This window comes from Monodon monoceros, unplaced genomic scaffold (assembly GCF_005190385.1).
Source record: "Monodon monoceros isolate NGI ecotype Baffin Bay Population unplaced genomic scaffold, NGI_Narwhal_1 Super_Scaffold_5, whole genome shotgun sequence".
Lineage (NCBI taxonomy): Eukaryota > Metazoa > Chordata > Mammalia > Artiodactyla > Monodontidae > Monodon > Monodon monoceros.
Window position 1 is genome coordinate 105088329 of NW_021703782.1, and position 13083 is coordinate 105101411.

Below are 13083 nucleotides of genomic sequence, written 5' to 3' on the forward strand. Positions count from 1 at the left end.
GCATCTGTCCCTCAGGTGTATTGGGGGCAGAAGAATGTTTAGAAGTACAGCCGTAGACCTTTGGATTTTCAGTCTTAATTCTCCCAGATCCAGCTGTCCTGAATTCAGGCATTCTGCCTTGATTCCCCGCTCTGACCCACTGGCAATGTTTTAATCACCTTTGTTCTTTGCCCCTTAACTGACCCCTGAGAATTCCCCCATCAAACAGCCTTGCAAGGGTTGATTCTTTTCCAACCTCAGAGTTTTTTAAATTATGAAATACTTCAGGCACACAAAAATGTATAGACAACAATATAATGAAGACCTATAACCCTATTACCCAATTTAAGAAAATATATATATATATTAAAAATACAGTTGAGCTCCCTGATCCCATTCCTCTCTCTTCCCTGTGGAAGCTGTTATCTTGCATTTGGTATTTATCATTCCCACAGAGTCTGATTTTAACCCAGCATTTAAAGTTGAGGATAGTAGACTGAACATTTGTACTAACTACTTCTTGATTGCCTTTTTCTCCCCACATCTGTTTTATGACTTCTTGAGATTAAATAGCTTTAGGAATTGGGTTAACTGAGCTTTTAGAATACGTTGCCTACAGTTGCCAGTTCTATTTCTAAAAGAGTCCTCGAGATATCAGCCTCAGATTGTTGTGTTAAATTTTGAATTACACTGAGCTCTCCAGGTTCCAGACTGCTGCTGCTGGGCTGATCAGAGGATGGTGCCAGTCCTGTGAGTTCCTGTGGGCTATTTATTTTGAGGACTGTTTTGCTGCAGAATGGACCTGGTATCCTGCAGACGCTATTAGTAGTGAAATTTCAAATGAACTCACAGAAAAGCACAGTTTCCTCTGTAAGCTATGAAAATCAAGGAATGATTGTTGTTAATATTGGTCAGAATTGAGATGGAGGGGAGGAAGCAATCCACCAGGTAGTCATTCAGGTCACTGTAGTATTCCTGAATAACGACTAGCACATCTCATAACTGTGTATGCTTTGATGAGAAAATTAAATTCAGCACCTTTTGTTGTCTCATTGTAAGGGCTCTGTGAATTTCAAGTTTGGGGTTCTTTTTGCCAAAGATGGGCAGCTCACTGATGATGACATGTTCAGCAATGGTGAGTGTCTCCTTTCTTCTGACACCCGGCCCCAGCCTCATTGCAATTTAGATGATCCCAGCTGAACTTGCCTGTTGCGTTGGAGTTTTTAATGCAAAGAAACAGCCAGTAGTTTTATGAAGTTGAAGGGTGAATTTTCAGGGTAAATTTTATAGGAAAGAAGTTGCCCAGTTTCCTTCATCTGGCAAATATTTATTGGTCACCAAATTACTGGCACCAGGGATACAGTCTACCTGGAAAATTACATGGGGATTTGAAGAATTTCATTCTACATAATCTCAGGAGCAAAGGGGCGACTTTTCTCTGGGATTTTTATGCTTGAGAGAATTACAGAATGGTCCTATTTCCTGTTATTTCACACTTTTCATATTAAGGACCTGTTTCTTATCAATGGGAGCAGTAATGATGTTTGCATTTTGCAACACTAGACCCTTGTGACCCCAGTCTGGCAGCGCTCAGTTTGGTTAGTCTAATTCTGTAGTTCTCCTTTCCTCGGCTTCTGGGAACTGTGACCCTCCTGTACAGTCTCCAAGAAGAGGGAAGCACGATTTCTCATTCTGTTTGCCTGCTGCACATGTCAGCGGAGCCTAGTTAATTTTCAAGTGATTTCACTGCATAGTTAGAAAACGGGGACTTGTGGACACTGTACTTTCTTCACATTTGACCTCTTCTTACAGAAATCGGAAGTGACGCTTTTCAAAAATTTTTAAATCTCCTGGGTGACACAATCACTCTCAAGGGCTGGACAGGCTACCGTGGAGGTCTGGACACCAAAAGTAAGGTTGCCTCCTGATCCATTCTGCTGTGATTTGTATAACTTTTGTTAGTCAGCCTCATCTGAATTTGAATTTGTACCCAAGGTGGGGTACGCTATGTCATAACTGTACAGCATTTCTAGTTTTTTTCCTGTACTTTTACCTCTGTCATTTTATTTGCTCTTCACGGCCAGTCCTTGATGTAAGCCAGGCAGGTGACATGAGGCTCATTTAGCCTAAATTTGATAGGCTTCAAATCAGGTACCCTGACCCTCTGGGGGCCCCATCTCGCCCACGTTGGAGTCATGTCACAGATTCTGAATACAGAAAGGTTAGGCGATTTGTGAGAGCTGCCCTGTGAGTAACTTAACTGGCAGATGCAGAGATGAAGTATTCGGTCCCAGTTGTCAGGCCTCAGCTCCCCCCTGCTCCTGCCCCCCTGATGAGCTCTGTGTGCCTGTGGTGACTCCTGGAGTACCTGCAAGTCCATCATCCTCACCACCCTTCCCCAGTGTGATCTGATAGACATCCCTAGCAATTAGACACTGTTTTCATCCCCATTTTCAAATTAAGAGACTGAGGCTCAGAGAAGGCAAGGTAACGTGTCAAAAGGAACCTAGCTAATGAGAACTCGAACCCAAGTCTAACTCCAAAGCGCATGCTTTGAATCACTGTACAGTGCTGCCAGGGACATAGTTCCTTTTGTTTTATGGACATGACAGCTGTGTGTATGTCATCTTGTGTTCATTTTGTCCTGAGCACCAGCAGTGCTAGAAGGCAAGGAACTGTAACATACTCTCCTTTTGAGCCCAGACTTCTCATGATCTCTGCTCCAAGGCAAGGCATGAATCAGACAGCAAGCGAGCTTAGAGGCGGGTGAAGAGGTCCCCCCGTGTGGGCAGGAGCCTTGCATCAGTTGGAGGGGGTTCCATACTGTTGCTTCCACTCAGGTGGATGATCATAGGATCTTTGGGATGTACTAACTGCTGTATTCCTCTAGTCTGCAAATAAAGACTATTTCCTTACGGCCTCAGAATTCTCTGTGCTCACTAAATGTATATTGTATTTTACAGATGACACCACAGGGATTCATTCTGTTTATACCATCTACCAAGGGCATGAGATCATGTTTCATGTTTCTACCATGTTGCCATATTCCAAAGAGAACAAACAGCAGGTACGTGTGAACACGCAAACCATTCAATAGTCAGTGACCTCAGTGTGGAGAAAGCATAGCTGTGACTTCATAGAATTAGAGACTATGGATGTTAATACATGAGCTGAACTTCAGGCACCAATTTTGGGGATGTTGTTACAGTCTGTTTATTTGAACTTTCAACAAGCCGTAGGAAGAACTACCCTCACTGATCAGGAAATAAAGGATCAGAGGCAGTGGTGCGTGTACACGTCTGTGTGGATGTGTGTGTGTGTGTGTGTGGATGTGTGTGTGTGTGTGCGTGCGCCTTTGTGTGAGTGTGGTTTTCTACACTCCTGAGGGACTATCTTGCATATACGTGGCCTTTTCTCTGTGACTTCTGTCCATGTGCCTTGTGTCTTGTCAGAATGAGATTTTTCCAAGATGTAACACTATGTTTCCTGAGGAATGGTTGCAAGTGTTTTTTCAGGTTAGTGCAGGAGGTTAACACTGAGCATCTACATGGCCTGTGCCCTATCGGGGAAAAAACTACCTGAGAACACTCCTCACCCACCCCAGAGATTAGCCATTTCCAGGAGAAAACTTACCAGTTTGATGAAATCTAGATATAACAATGATACATGCTGCTGGTTTTTGAAGGATTTGGGGGGTTCCATTTACCTTTTTATTAGATTCTCGTCCCTTTTTTTACACACTGAAGGCATCTGTATAAGTAAATATCACAAACATGAATGGACCGTTGTTCAGCAAAGATTTGTGAAAAATACGAACCTAGAGAGGGTATGTGATGGGCTAAAAGGGCTTTTTTCTGAACACTTATAATCCATATTTCAGTAAGACTTCAGTGAGGGGGAAAGACACAATGCAGATCATTGGGCTAAAACATGGCGGTGTTGTCTTGAGACATAGCGGTGCTTTGGGGACATGGTGGGGGTTGAGGGGAGGTCAGGAAGAGCTCGTTCTGTCTGGTGGTTTGGGGCCTGGAATAAGGAGCTGGTGAATTGTCTTATAGGCAGTGGAGACCCATTGGAGGTTTTAAGCTTGATCTGATTTTAGAAGGCTAACTGGTAAAGGACAGGCAGAAGCAGGAAGTGCCTCAGCCCAGGAAACCTGCTTAAGTGGCTAAGAGTTACTTTCTGCAAGGCGTCTTCCCTCATGTGGTTGAGGTGACCTATGTTAGTGCTACCAGGCTGTCTCTACCTCTTAGGAGCTGAAGCTCTTAGGATCTTGGGATCACGTGGAGAAGAGAGACCAAGCTGGCCTTCCCAATCATCATGAATTGTGTTGACCTCTTACATCTCAACAATAATAGCGAAAAACTTCCACTGAAGTATTTTACAATCCTCCTCCTCCCCCAACTCTGTCCGACATTTTCAGCCCTGTACATTCACCAACATTGCCCATGTCCTGTGACAGATAAGGGCATTAGCCAGAGACAGGAGGAAGCAATGTGACAGTTCAACCTTCACCCAACCCAAGTCTTTAATCTTTTTTCTTTTAATTTAATTTGTTTTTGGCTGTGTTGGGTCCTCGTTGCTGTGCACGGGCTTTCTCTAGTTGCGGCAAGCCGGGGCTACTCTTCATTGAGGCGTGTGGGCTTCTCGTTGCGGTGGCTTCTCTTGTTGCGGAGCACAGGCTCTAGGCGCACGGGCTTCAGTAGTTGTGGCACGCTGGCTCAGTAGTTGTGGCTCGCAAGCTCTAGAGCGCAGGCTCAGTAGTTGTGGTGCATGGGCTTTGTTGCTCCGCAGCATGTGGGATCTTCCCGGGCCAGGGCTCGAACCCGTGTCCCCTGCACTGGCAGGCAGATTCTTAAGCATTGCACCACCAGGGAAGTCCTAAGTCGTTAATCTTATCTTTTTGAGGGGGCTGTTAGCATATTAAGATGTAACGCGTTTACCAGGAGAACTGAAATATTCCCAGATGGACTCTGGTGTGCTCAACATCCTGGCCAGCTCCACGGGTAGTGCTAGTGCCCTCCACTTGCCCAGCATCAGTAGATATGAAGAAAATCACAAGTAGAAAACTTGTCTCTATTACCAGGAAGATAAAGCAGGTGGGAAGAGTCAAAGAAATGCACAGTGACAGTGAACCTTATTGGTGCCTGATTGTGGGAGAGCAGAGAAGGACCACTAACTGCAAGCCTCCTTCTGAACCTGTCATGGTTTCTTGGGGGCCTAGGGTAATGGTCAAAAGTCAGAGGCCAGGGCTTCCCTGGTGGTGCAGTGGTTGGGAGTCCACCTGCCGATGCAGGGGACGCGGGTTCGTGCCCCGGTCCGGGAAGATCCCACATGCCGCGGAGCAGCTGGGCCCGTGAGCCATGGCCGCTGAGCCTGCGCGTCTGGAGCCTGTGCTCTGCGATGGGAGAGGCCACAACAGTGAGAGGCCTGCGTACTGTAAAAAAAAAAAAAAAAAAAGTCAGAGGCCAACGTGGCTCATAAAATCTTGGTGGCTTTTTGACCTCCTAGCATCTAGAATGCTAGTGGAACAGTCCAAGCCACATTCCCAAATCTGATGTAAAGAAACAAGCTTTCACAAAGATTTTGTAGGTTCTGGTACTACAATTAACTCCTCCATCTCTGTCCTCCATCACCAGACCAAACCACAATGGGGGCAGGGGAGGGGGTGTAGTTATTTGGCTCTCTGAGACTCATCTTCTCCCTAACGTCCCGTGATGTCTGCACCCCTAACATCCAGTCTCCCAGCATTCCAGACCCCGACAGCAGCACCTAGGACCAGAGGAAAGCACAGGCTCTGTGATCAGCCGGATCTGGGCCAAGCCCTAGCTCTGCCACGAGCTAGCTCTGTGATCTTGGACACCCCGTGTGTGCCGCCAGCCCCAGGGCTCGGTTCTCGGCTCCCTTCTCTTTCTACACTCATTCGTCCCTTTATGATCTCATCCAGTCTTATGGTTCTGAATAGCTTTTATATGCCACTGACACTCAAACTTACAGCTCCAGCCAGCCCTCGCAGGAACTCCAGACCAGATATGCAGCGTTCTCGACACCTTCCCTGGGCTCGACATCTCAGACCTAGTCTTTCCAAAGCTGAACTCCGACTCTCCTCCAGACCTGTTCCTCCTGCAGTCTTTCTTATCTCTGTTGATGGCTATTCTGTTCTTCCAGTTTCTGGGGCAAAATGACTCTGGAGCCATTCTTGACCCCTCTCTGTCTCATCCCATTTTCAATTTGTCAGGAAATCCTGTTGGCTCGACCTTCAGATGACACCTAACCTCTCCTCACAATTCTGTTACCACACAGCTCTGAGCCCCATCACCTCTTGTTGGATTATTGCAGTAGCTTCCTCTCTGGCCTCGCTGCTTTTACCCTGGTGCCCTGATAGACTGTTTCTCAGTCCTCCAGCCAGAGTGATCCTTTAAAATGCACGTCAGTCTCTTCCCAAACAGTGGCTCCTGCTTCACTCAGAGTCAAAGCCAGATCCTTAGAGTGGCCTGCAAGGCCCCACGTGACCTCTGTTCCTTCTCTGGTCCCATCGCCCACTACTCTTCTTATTTCCTCCCTCCCTGTCATATTGGCTTCCTTTCCTGTTCCCCAGAGTCACCAGATACTGTCCCATGTCATGGTCTTGGCGTTGCCCTTCTTTCTGCCTAGAACTCTCCTAGAACTCTCTCCTACCAGGTATACTCTGGCTGCCTCACTCACTGCCCTCAGATCTACCCAAATGTCAGCTGTTAAACTGAACCCCTGGCTGAATTTAAAGCTGCAACCCACCCTCCCCCAGCGCCCCCAGGCCCCTGTGTGGCTCTCTTTCTTTTTCTCCATCTCTTTCTCCAGTGCACGTATTACCGCCTAACGTTATGTGTATTATTTAGTACACTTGTTTGTTATATTTACTATGTAATTTCTGTGCCCCCTGCTAGAGTGTACGCCCCATGAGGGCAGGGAGATTTGTCTGCTTTGTTCCTGGCATATACTAGGAGCTCAATAATTACTTTTAAAAAATACATAAAAGCCATGGAAGGAACCTAAATGCCCATTGACAGACTAATGGATAAAGAAGATGTGGTACGTATATTCAATGGAATATTACTCAGCCATAAAAAGGAATGAAATTGGATCATTTGTAGAGATGTGGATGGACCTAGAGACTGTCATACAGAGTGAAGTAAGTGAGAAAGAGAAAAACAAATATTGTATATTAATGCATATATGTGGAATCTAGAAAAATGGTACAGATGAACCAGTTTGCAAGGCAGAAATAGAGACACAGATGTAGAAAACAAACGCACAGACACCATGGGGAGAAAGTGGGGAAGGCGGGGGGGGCGGTGGTGGGATGAATTGCAAGATTGGGATTGACATATATACACTAATATGTATAAAATAGATAACTAATGAGAACCTGCTGTATAAAAATTAATTAATCTAAAAAAATAATAAAATATATATGTATAAAAGCTTTATTGACATATTATTCATATACCATACAATTTGCCCACTTCAGTATGTTCACAAGGTTATTCAGCTATCACCAAGATCAATTCTAGAATGTTTTCGTACCCCAAAGAGAAACCCCTCTCTTAGCCAATACTCCCCACTCCACCACTGCCCGGTCTCTGGTAACTACCAGTCTGCTTTCTCTCTTGATTTGCTTATTCTGGACACTTCGTATAAATGAAATCACATAATATGTGGTCTTTTGTAACCAGCATCTTGCACTTAGCATGTTTTCAGGTTTCATCCATGCTGTAGCCTGTATCTGTATCTCATCTCTTTTTATTGCTGAATAATTTCCCATTTTTTAGATACCCACCACATTTTGTTTATCCACTCATCAGTTGATACATCAAAAATTACTTATTTTTATTTTAACGTAAAATTTACAGGTTTAACCACTTTTAAGTGTACAGTTCAGTACAGTGTTGTGCAGTCATCACCACTGTCCATCTCAAGAACTTTATCATCTTCCCAAACTGAAACTCTGTACCCATTAATCAATAAATCTGCATTTCTCCCTCCCCCAGCCCCTGGCAACCACCATCCTCCTCTCTGTCTTTATGAATTTGACCATTCTAGGAATCTCATATAAGTGGAATCAAACAACATTTCCCTTTGTGTCTGGCTTATTTCACTGAGCACAATGTCCTCAAGGCTCATCCATGTTGTACTATGTGTCAGAATTTCCTTCCTTTTTAAGGTTGAATAATATTCCATTGTATGTTTATACCACATTTTCTTTATCCATTCATCCACTGGTGGAAGTTTGGGTTATTTCCACCTTTTGGCTATTATGAATACTTCCACTAAGAACATTGGTATACAAATATTTGTTTGAGTCCCTGCTTTCAATTTTTGGAGTATATACCCAGAAGTGGAATTGCTGGATCATATGGTAATTCTATGTTTAGTGTTTTTGAGGAACCACCATATCATTTTCCACAGCAGTGGCTATATTTTACTTTCCTACCAGCAATGCATAAATTCCAGTTTTTGCACATTTGTAACAACACTTGTTATTTTCTTTTTTTAAAATAGTTATCCTAATGGGTGTGAAGTGGTATCTAATTGTGCTTTTGATTTGCACTTCCCTAATAATTAATATATTGAGCATCTTTTTGTATGTTTATTATCCATCTGTATATCTCCTTTAAAGAATTGTGTATTCAAGTACTGTGCCTATTTTTTAATCACATTATTTGTATTTTTGTTGTTGAGTTGTAGGAGCTCTTTATATATGTTATTGGATATATGATTTGCAAATATTTCTCCCATTCTTTGGGCTGCCTTTTCACTTTGTTGATAGCATCCTTTAGTGTACAAAAGTTTTAAATTTTGAGGTAGTCGAATTTGTGTATTTTTTTCTTTCATTGGCTGTGCTTTTTGTGTCATATCCAAGAAACAATTGCCAAAAATCTTTCTGAACTGAATTGAATTGAAATTATTAGAACATCTCTAAACCTTAGTTTCCTTATTTGCAAAATGAGAATAATATCTAATATGAATCAGATAGGGATCCTGTTCTCGGGAGCTTACTGTATAGAATAGGGGACACACAAGGGATCCATGGGTACAGTGAATCATTCTGTTTGGCCGGTTAGGCAAAGGTCTTGGACAGGGGTTGGCAAACTATGGCCCATGGGCCAGATGCAGCGTACTGCTTGTTAAATAAAGTGTTACTGGAACACAGCCATGCCCACTGATTTATGTATTGTCTATAGCTGCTTTTCTGTCACGACAGCACAGCTACATGGTTGTAAAGAGACAGTACGATCTGCAAACCCAAAAATATTTACTGTCTGGGCCTGTACAGAAAAGATTCACTGACCACAGGTCTAGGAGATCATTTTGGAAAGGTCAGCTGGGATCAGATTAGGTAGGGCCATTGTTCTCACCAAGTATATGCTTCAGAACTAGCGAAGGCATTTATTTATATTTTTAAATATACATGTTTGAGCCCCGTCCCTAGGGAATTCTGATGCAATGCCTCTGGTCTGGGGGCCTTGAATGTCAGACTAAGGAGATGAAGCAGGAGTGAAGGTGAACCCAATCAGAGCTGTAAAGTGGGAGAGAACGGAGGCAAGGAGGCTGTTAAGGAGGCTCCTGAGGGAGGGTAGTCAAGAGGAAATGCAGGCCTGAATTGGGAGAGGAGGGGAGGAGATGGCTAGGGAAGCCAGGAGATGGGCTGGTGAAATTTGGGAGGCAAGGAGACAAAGATACTGAAGCTCCGGGCTCTGTGAGCGTTGGGGTTTATCGTGCCGAGTTAGTGTTTTAACTCTGTGAATGTACCGTGTGTGAGCAAACTTCTCAAGGGACGTGTTGTATGTTTGCGTCCAGGTAGAAAGGAAGCGCCACATTGGAAATGACATCGTCACCATCGTGTTCCAGGAAGGGGAGGAGCCTTCTCCTGCCTTCAAGCCTTCCATGATCCGCTCCCACTTTACACGTATCCTGAGCCTGTGTGAACCCTCCCACTAGCAAGCTGTTGGTCAGCCTCACTGGACTTAAAATGACCCTCAAACCAAATGTTACGGTTGACTGGCATGTTGTGGTTGTTTTGCGTTGCTAGATTCTTAGACCCACTGTGTTGTATTTTTCCCTCTTCTCTCTCCATCCATTGCAGTAATGGATGGACGCATTCTCAGAGAATTCTTGACTTTGGAACTATCTTCCCTTTCCTCAGGTAGTCTATGAAATGAGGGAAACTTCCTACCACCCACTGATAATAAAGGAATTAGAAGAATTATAGTTAGTGAATCCTCTGAGAAATTTGCTTTAGGTATAAAAACTTGCAAGTTAAGATAAAAAGCCAAAATAATGTGTCTTTGTTGACTCTAAGCCCTAGGAATGGCTGCTACATTACCATCTCTTGACATTTGAGATATGATAGAATTAATCCTATTTTTATTTGCTTTCCCTCTGCTTCCTCTCATCCCTCTTTAGCTCATATTGCTGCCAAAGCCCTGCTGAAGTTCTCGGTAATGTCCAAGCTCAGCTCAGTCACACAGGCCTGGCACATGAGCATGGTCAGCCCAACACATCCCCAGCCTTGGCCCCGTTGTCCTGGGCCACTGGCCGTGACAGTGAGACCCAGCAGTAGTGCCTACAGGTTGTACATAATAAGTAAAAGGCAACTAATAGGCGTTTTTCAGAATAAATTCTGGTCTAGTTGTTCATGTTCCTTGGAAACTCCAGTGAAAGTGTTGGGAGATAGAACCGTGGTGACTCATTGCATCTGCAAGTAGATTGCTCTGCATCCTTTGACTTGTTCACTGTAGCCTCACAAAATTGCCATGAGGGCAGGGAAGAAAACAGATATGCACGTACACATTAATAATAAGTGGTATCTTGCTCTGTTCACTGATGTAGGACTAATATTTCCCTCTTCCTGCAGCGGTTCTTCTTGTAGAACAGAAAGAAAACTTCTCCGGGAGGGGGAGGGAAGTGATCAGAGTGACAGAGAGATCATCATTAGTTTTAGAATTTCCTTTTGTTATGAGTTTTAGATTTGAGGCTTGGCATATTTGTTTCTGGAAAGGGACAAGCCGATAATTAATGCAAATTCTTTCCACTAAGTCTAGGAGTGGAAACGCTTTGAGGGACTGAGGATGGTTTTTAGCCCTAGCTAAGGAAAGCCGGGGCTGGGAGATGGTGGGGGAGGAGGAGGAATGGAAGAAGGAAAGAAAAGCTGGTGGAGGTGGTACTATTTCAGACTCAACTCGCCCGATACAAGCAAAGCAGATTCTACTGAGAGGCTGCCGCCAGCTACACTGGTTTGTTTTGGTTTGTTTTGTCTACCAAAGCCAGAAGGAGAGAGAAGGAAGGTGTACAGTGGAAACATTTAAATTTCTTTTCTTTTCAAAATGTGTGAGATGAAATATATGACTCATTTCATTTTGGGACCTTGTTTATACTTTCAGGCAAGGGAACTGATCTTTTTGCTTTGTTTTAGTTGTTTAATAGCCTTATTTATATTGCTTTTCTGAAGGATTTGGAGAAGTAGCCCTTTCCCGAAAGGATGAGCACGCAGAGGTTGAACCTGTGTCTTCCCGGGCTGTGTCTTTAACAGAAGTCAAGGTTCCATCTCAGCCTACGGGTGACAGGAGCCCTGACGCCAGGAGTGCAGGTCCAGGATGATTCTGCACACAGGGTTTGCAAAGCACAAGCCGTTGACTGTGTGAATTGGGGTCGTTGATTAATTTCCTTAACCAGCACCACAGATATTTTTGCCTTAGTGAGGTATGATCAGCAAAAGGACAATTACAGGTTGGTAACAACTTTATCTCGATTGCTTGTTCTAATTCTCATGTTTACATGTTAATTTGGCATTCATTTTAAGACTTTTTTTTTTTTTGGTCACGCCGGGTCTCAGTTGCAGCAAGCGGGCTCCTTAGTTGTGGCTCGCCGGCTCCTTAGTTGTGGCATGTGAACTCTCAGTTGCAGCATGCATGTGAGACCTACTTCCCTGATCAGGGATCGAACCCAGGCCCCCTGCATTGGGAGCTCGGAGTCTTAACCACTGCGCCACCAGGGAAGTCCTGAGACTCTTGATGTACATATTTTTTGATTGATTTGAAAGCCACCGTGTCTTCAGGAAAAGCTTGTTGCATATAGTGTTGCTCCATGCAGTAGACCCAAGGGTCAGGGTCAGGAATGTTACTGTGCTCCACAGAGGGCACAAGTGTGATATGTTTGATCTTGACCAGAGTACCCTCCTTCCTAGGCTACATTCTTGCCCGTTTATCCTTCTCAAAAATTAATCCCGTTCTCAAAAATTAATCTGTTAAAAGGTATCGTGATGTTGTGAAAAGAGCATGAACTTTGAGCCAAATAGATCTGGGTTAGAATCCCAGCTCTTATCACTTATTAACTTTGAGGCTTTGAAAAAAGAAGTGTTTATCTTCTTGGAGCCTCAAGCCTCGTCTGTGGAGTGAAGGTAATGATTCTACCTGGACAGGTTGGTGAGAATCAGCTGATGCTATGTCTTAAAATACCAAGTATGCTGCCTGGTGTGCAGTGCGGGCTCAGTGGTGGTCTTTGCTATTGTTCCTGGGGTGCCTGACCTTGCCTGCGGCTTGGTGGGTTGGACCACGAAGGATCCAGTAAGACTTGGTCTTTGCCCTAAAGCACATAGGATTGCTGCATGGTGGCCAAGGCTCTGGCAGCCCAGAGAAGGCCCTCCTCCTATGGAAGGAGTATTCCTAACAAATCACATAGGCGACTGAACAAATTTAAGATCCAAATATCGGTGATCTTTGAAGAAAAACCAAGTAATTCTGCAATGTTCTCTACACAGGCTGAAAATATTTTCAGAGGAAAGCGTACCACTCTTTGGCCCACCCTTGCCCTCCCCACCAGTGTTTACAGACCACCAGGAATTCAGGGACTTTTTGCTAGTGAAATGTAAGTTTCTATTTTGAAATGTTTTTGCAACTTGTTCTACAGCAGAATACATTTCTTCCAATTCTCCCAGGATGCTGTAAAGAAGACATCATTGTTTAAGCATTGATTGCATTCCATGTTCTGTTAATTCTTCACTAGAAGCGTATTTAGTTTTCTGACAGTGTTGTGAAGGTCTCTCCCGGGTTCTCATCTATACCTACC

At 44.1% G+C, this 13083-nt stretch overlaps 1 protein-coding gene across 3 annotated transcripts in view; it reads left to right on the forward strand.

Moving 5' to 3' along the window:
• GARNL3 (GTPase activating Rap/RanGAP domain like 3) overlaps nucleotides 1-13083 on the forward strand; it is a 153915-nt gene that overhangs the window by 104059 nt on the left and 36773 nt on the right. For all 3 annotated transcript variants that reach the window (XM_029203628.1, XM_029203629.1, XM_029203630.1), the window contains 6 exons: nucleotides 1039-1114; nucleotides 1792-1890; nucleotides 2943-3046; nucleotides 9817-9925; nucleotides 11700-11745; nucleotides 12776-12882. In XM_029203628.1, coding sequence (XP_029059461.1) covers nucleotides 1039-1114; nucleotides 1792-1890; nucleotides 2943-3046; nucleotides 9817-9925; nucleotides 11700-11745; nucleotides 12776-12882 — 541 coding nt within the window. The remainder of the gene's footprint in view (nucleotides 1-1038; nucleotides 1115-1791; nucleotides 1891-2942; nucleotides 3047-9816; nucleotides 9926-11699; nucleotides 11746-12775; nucleotides 12883-13083) is intronic.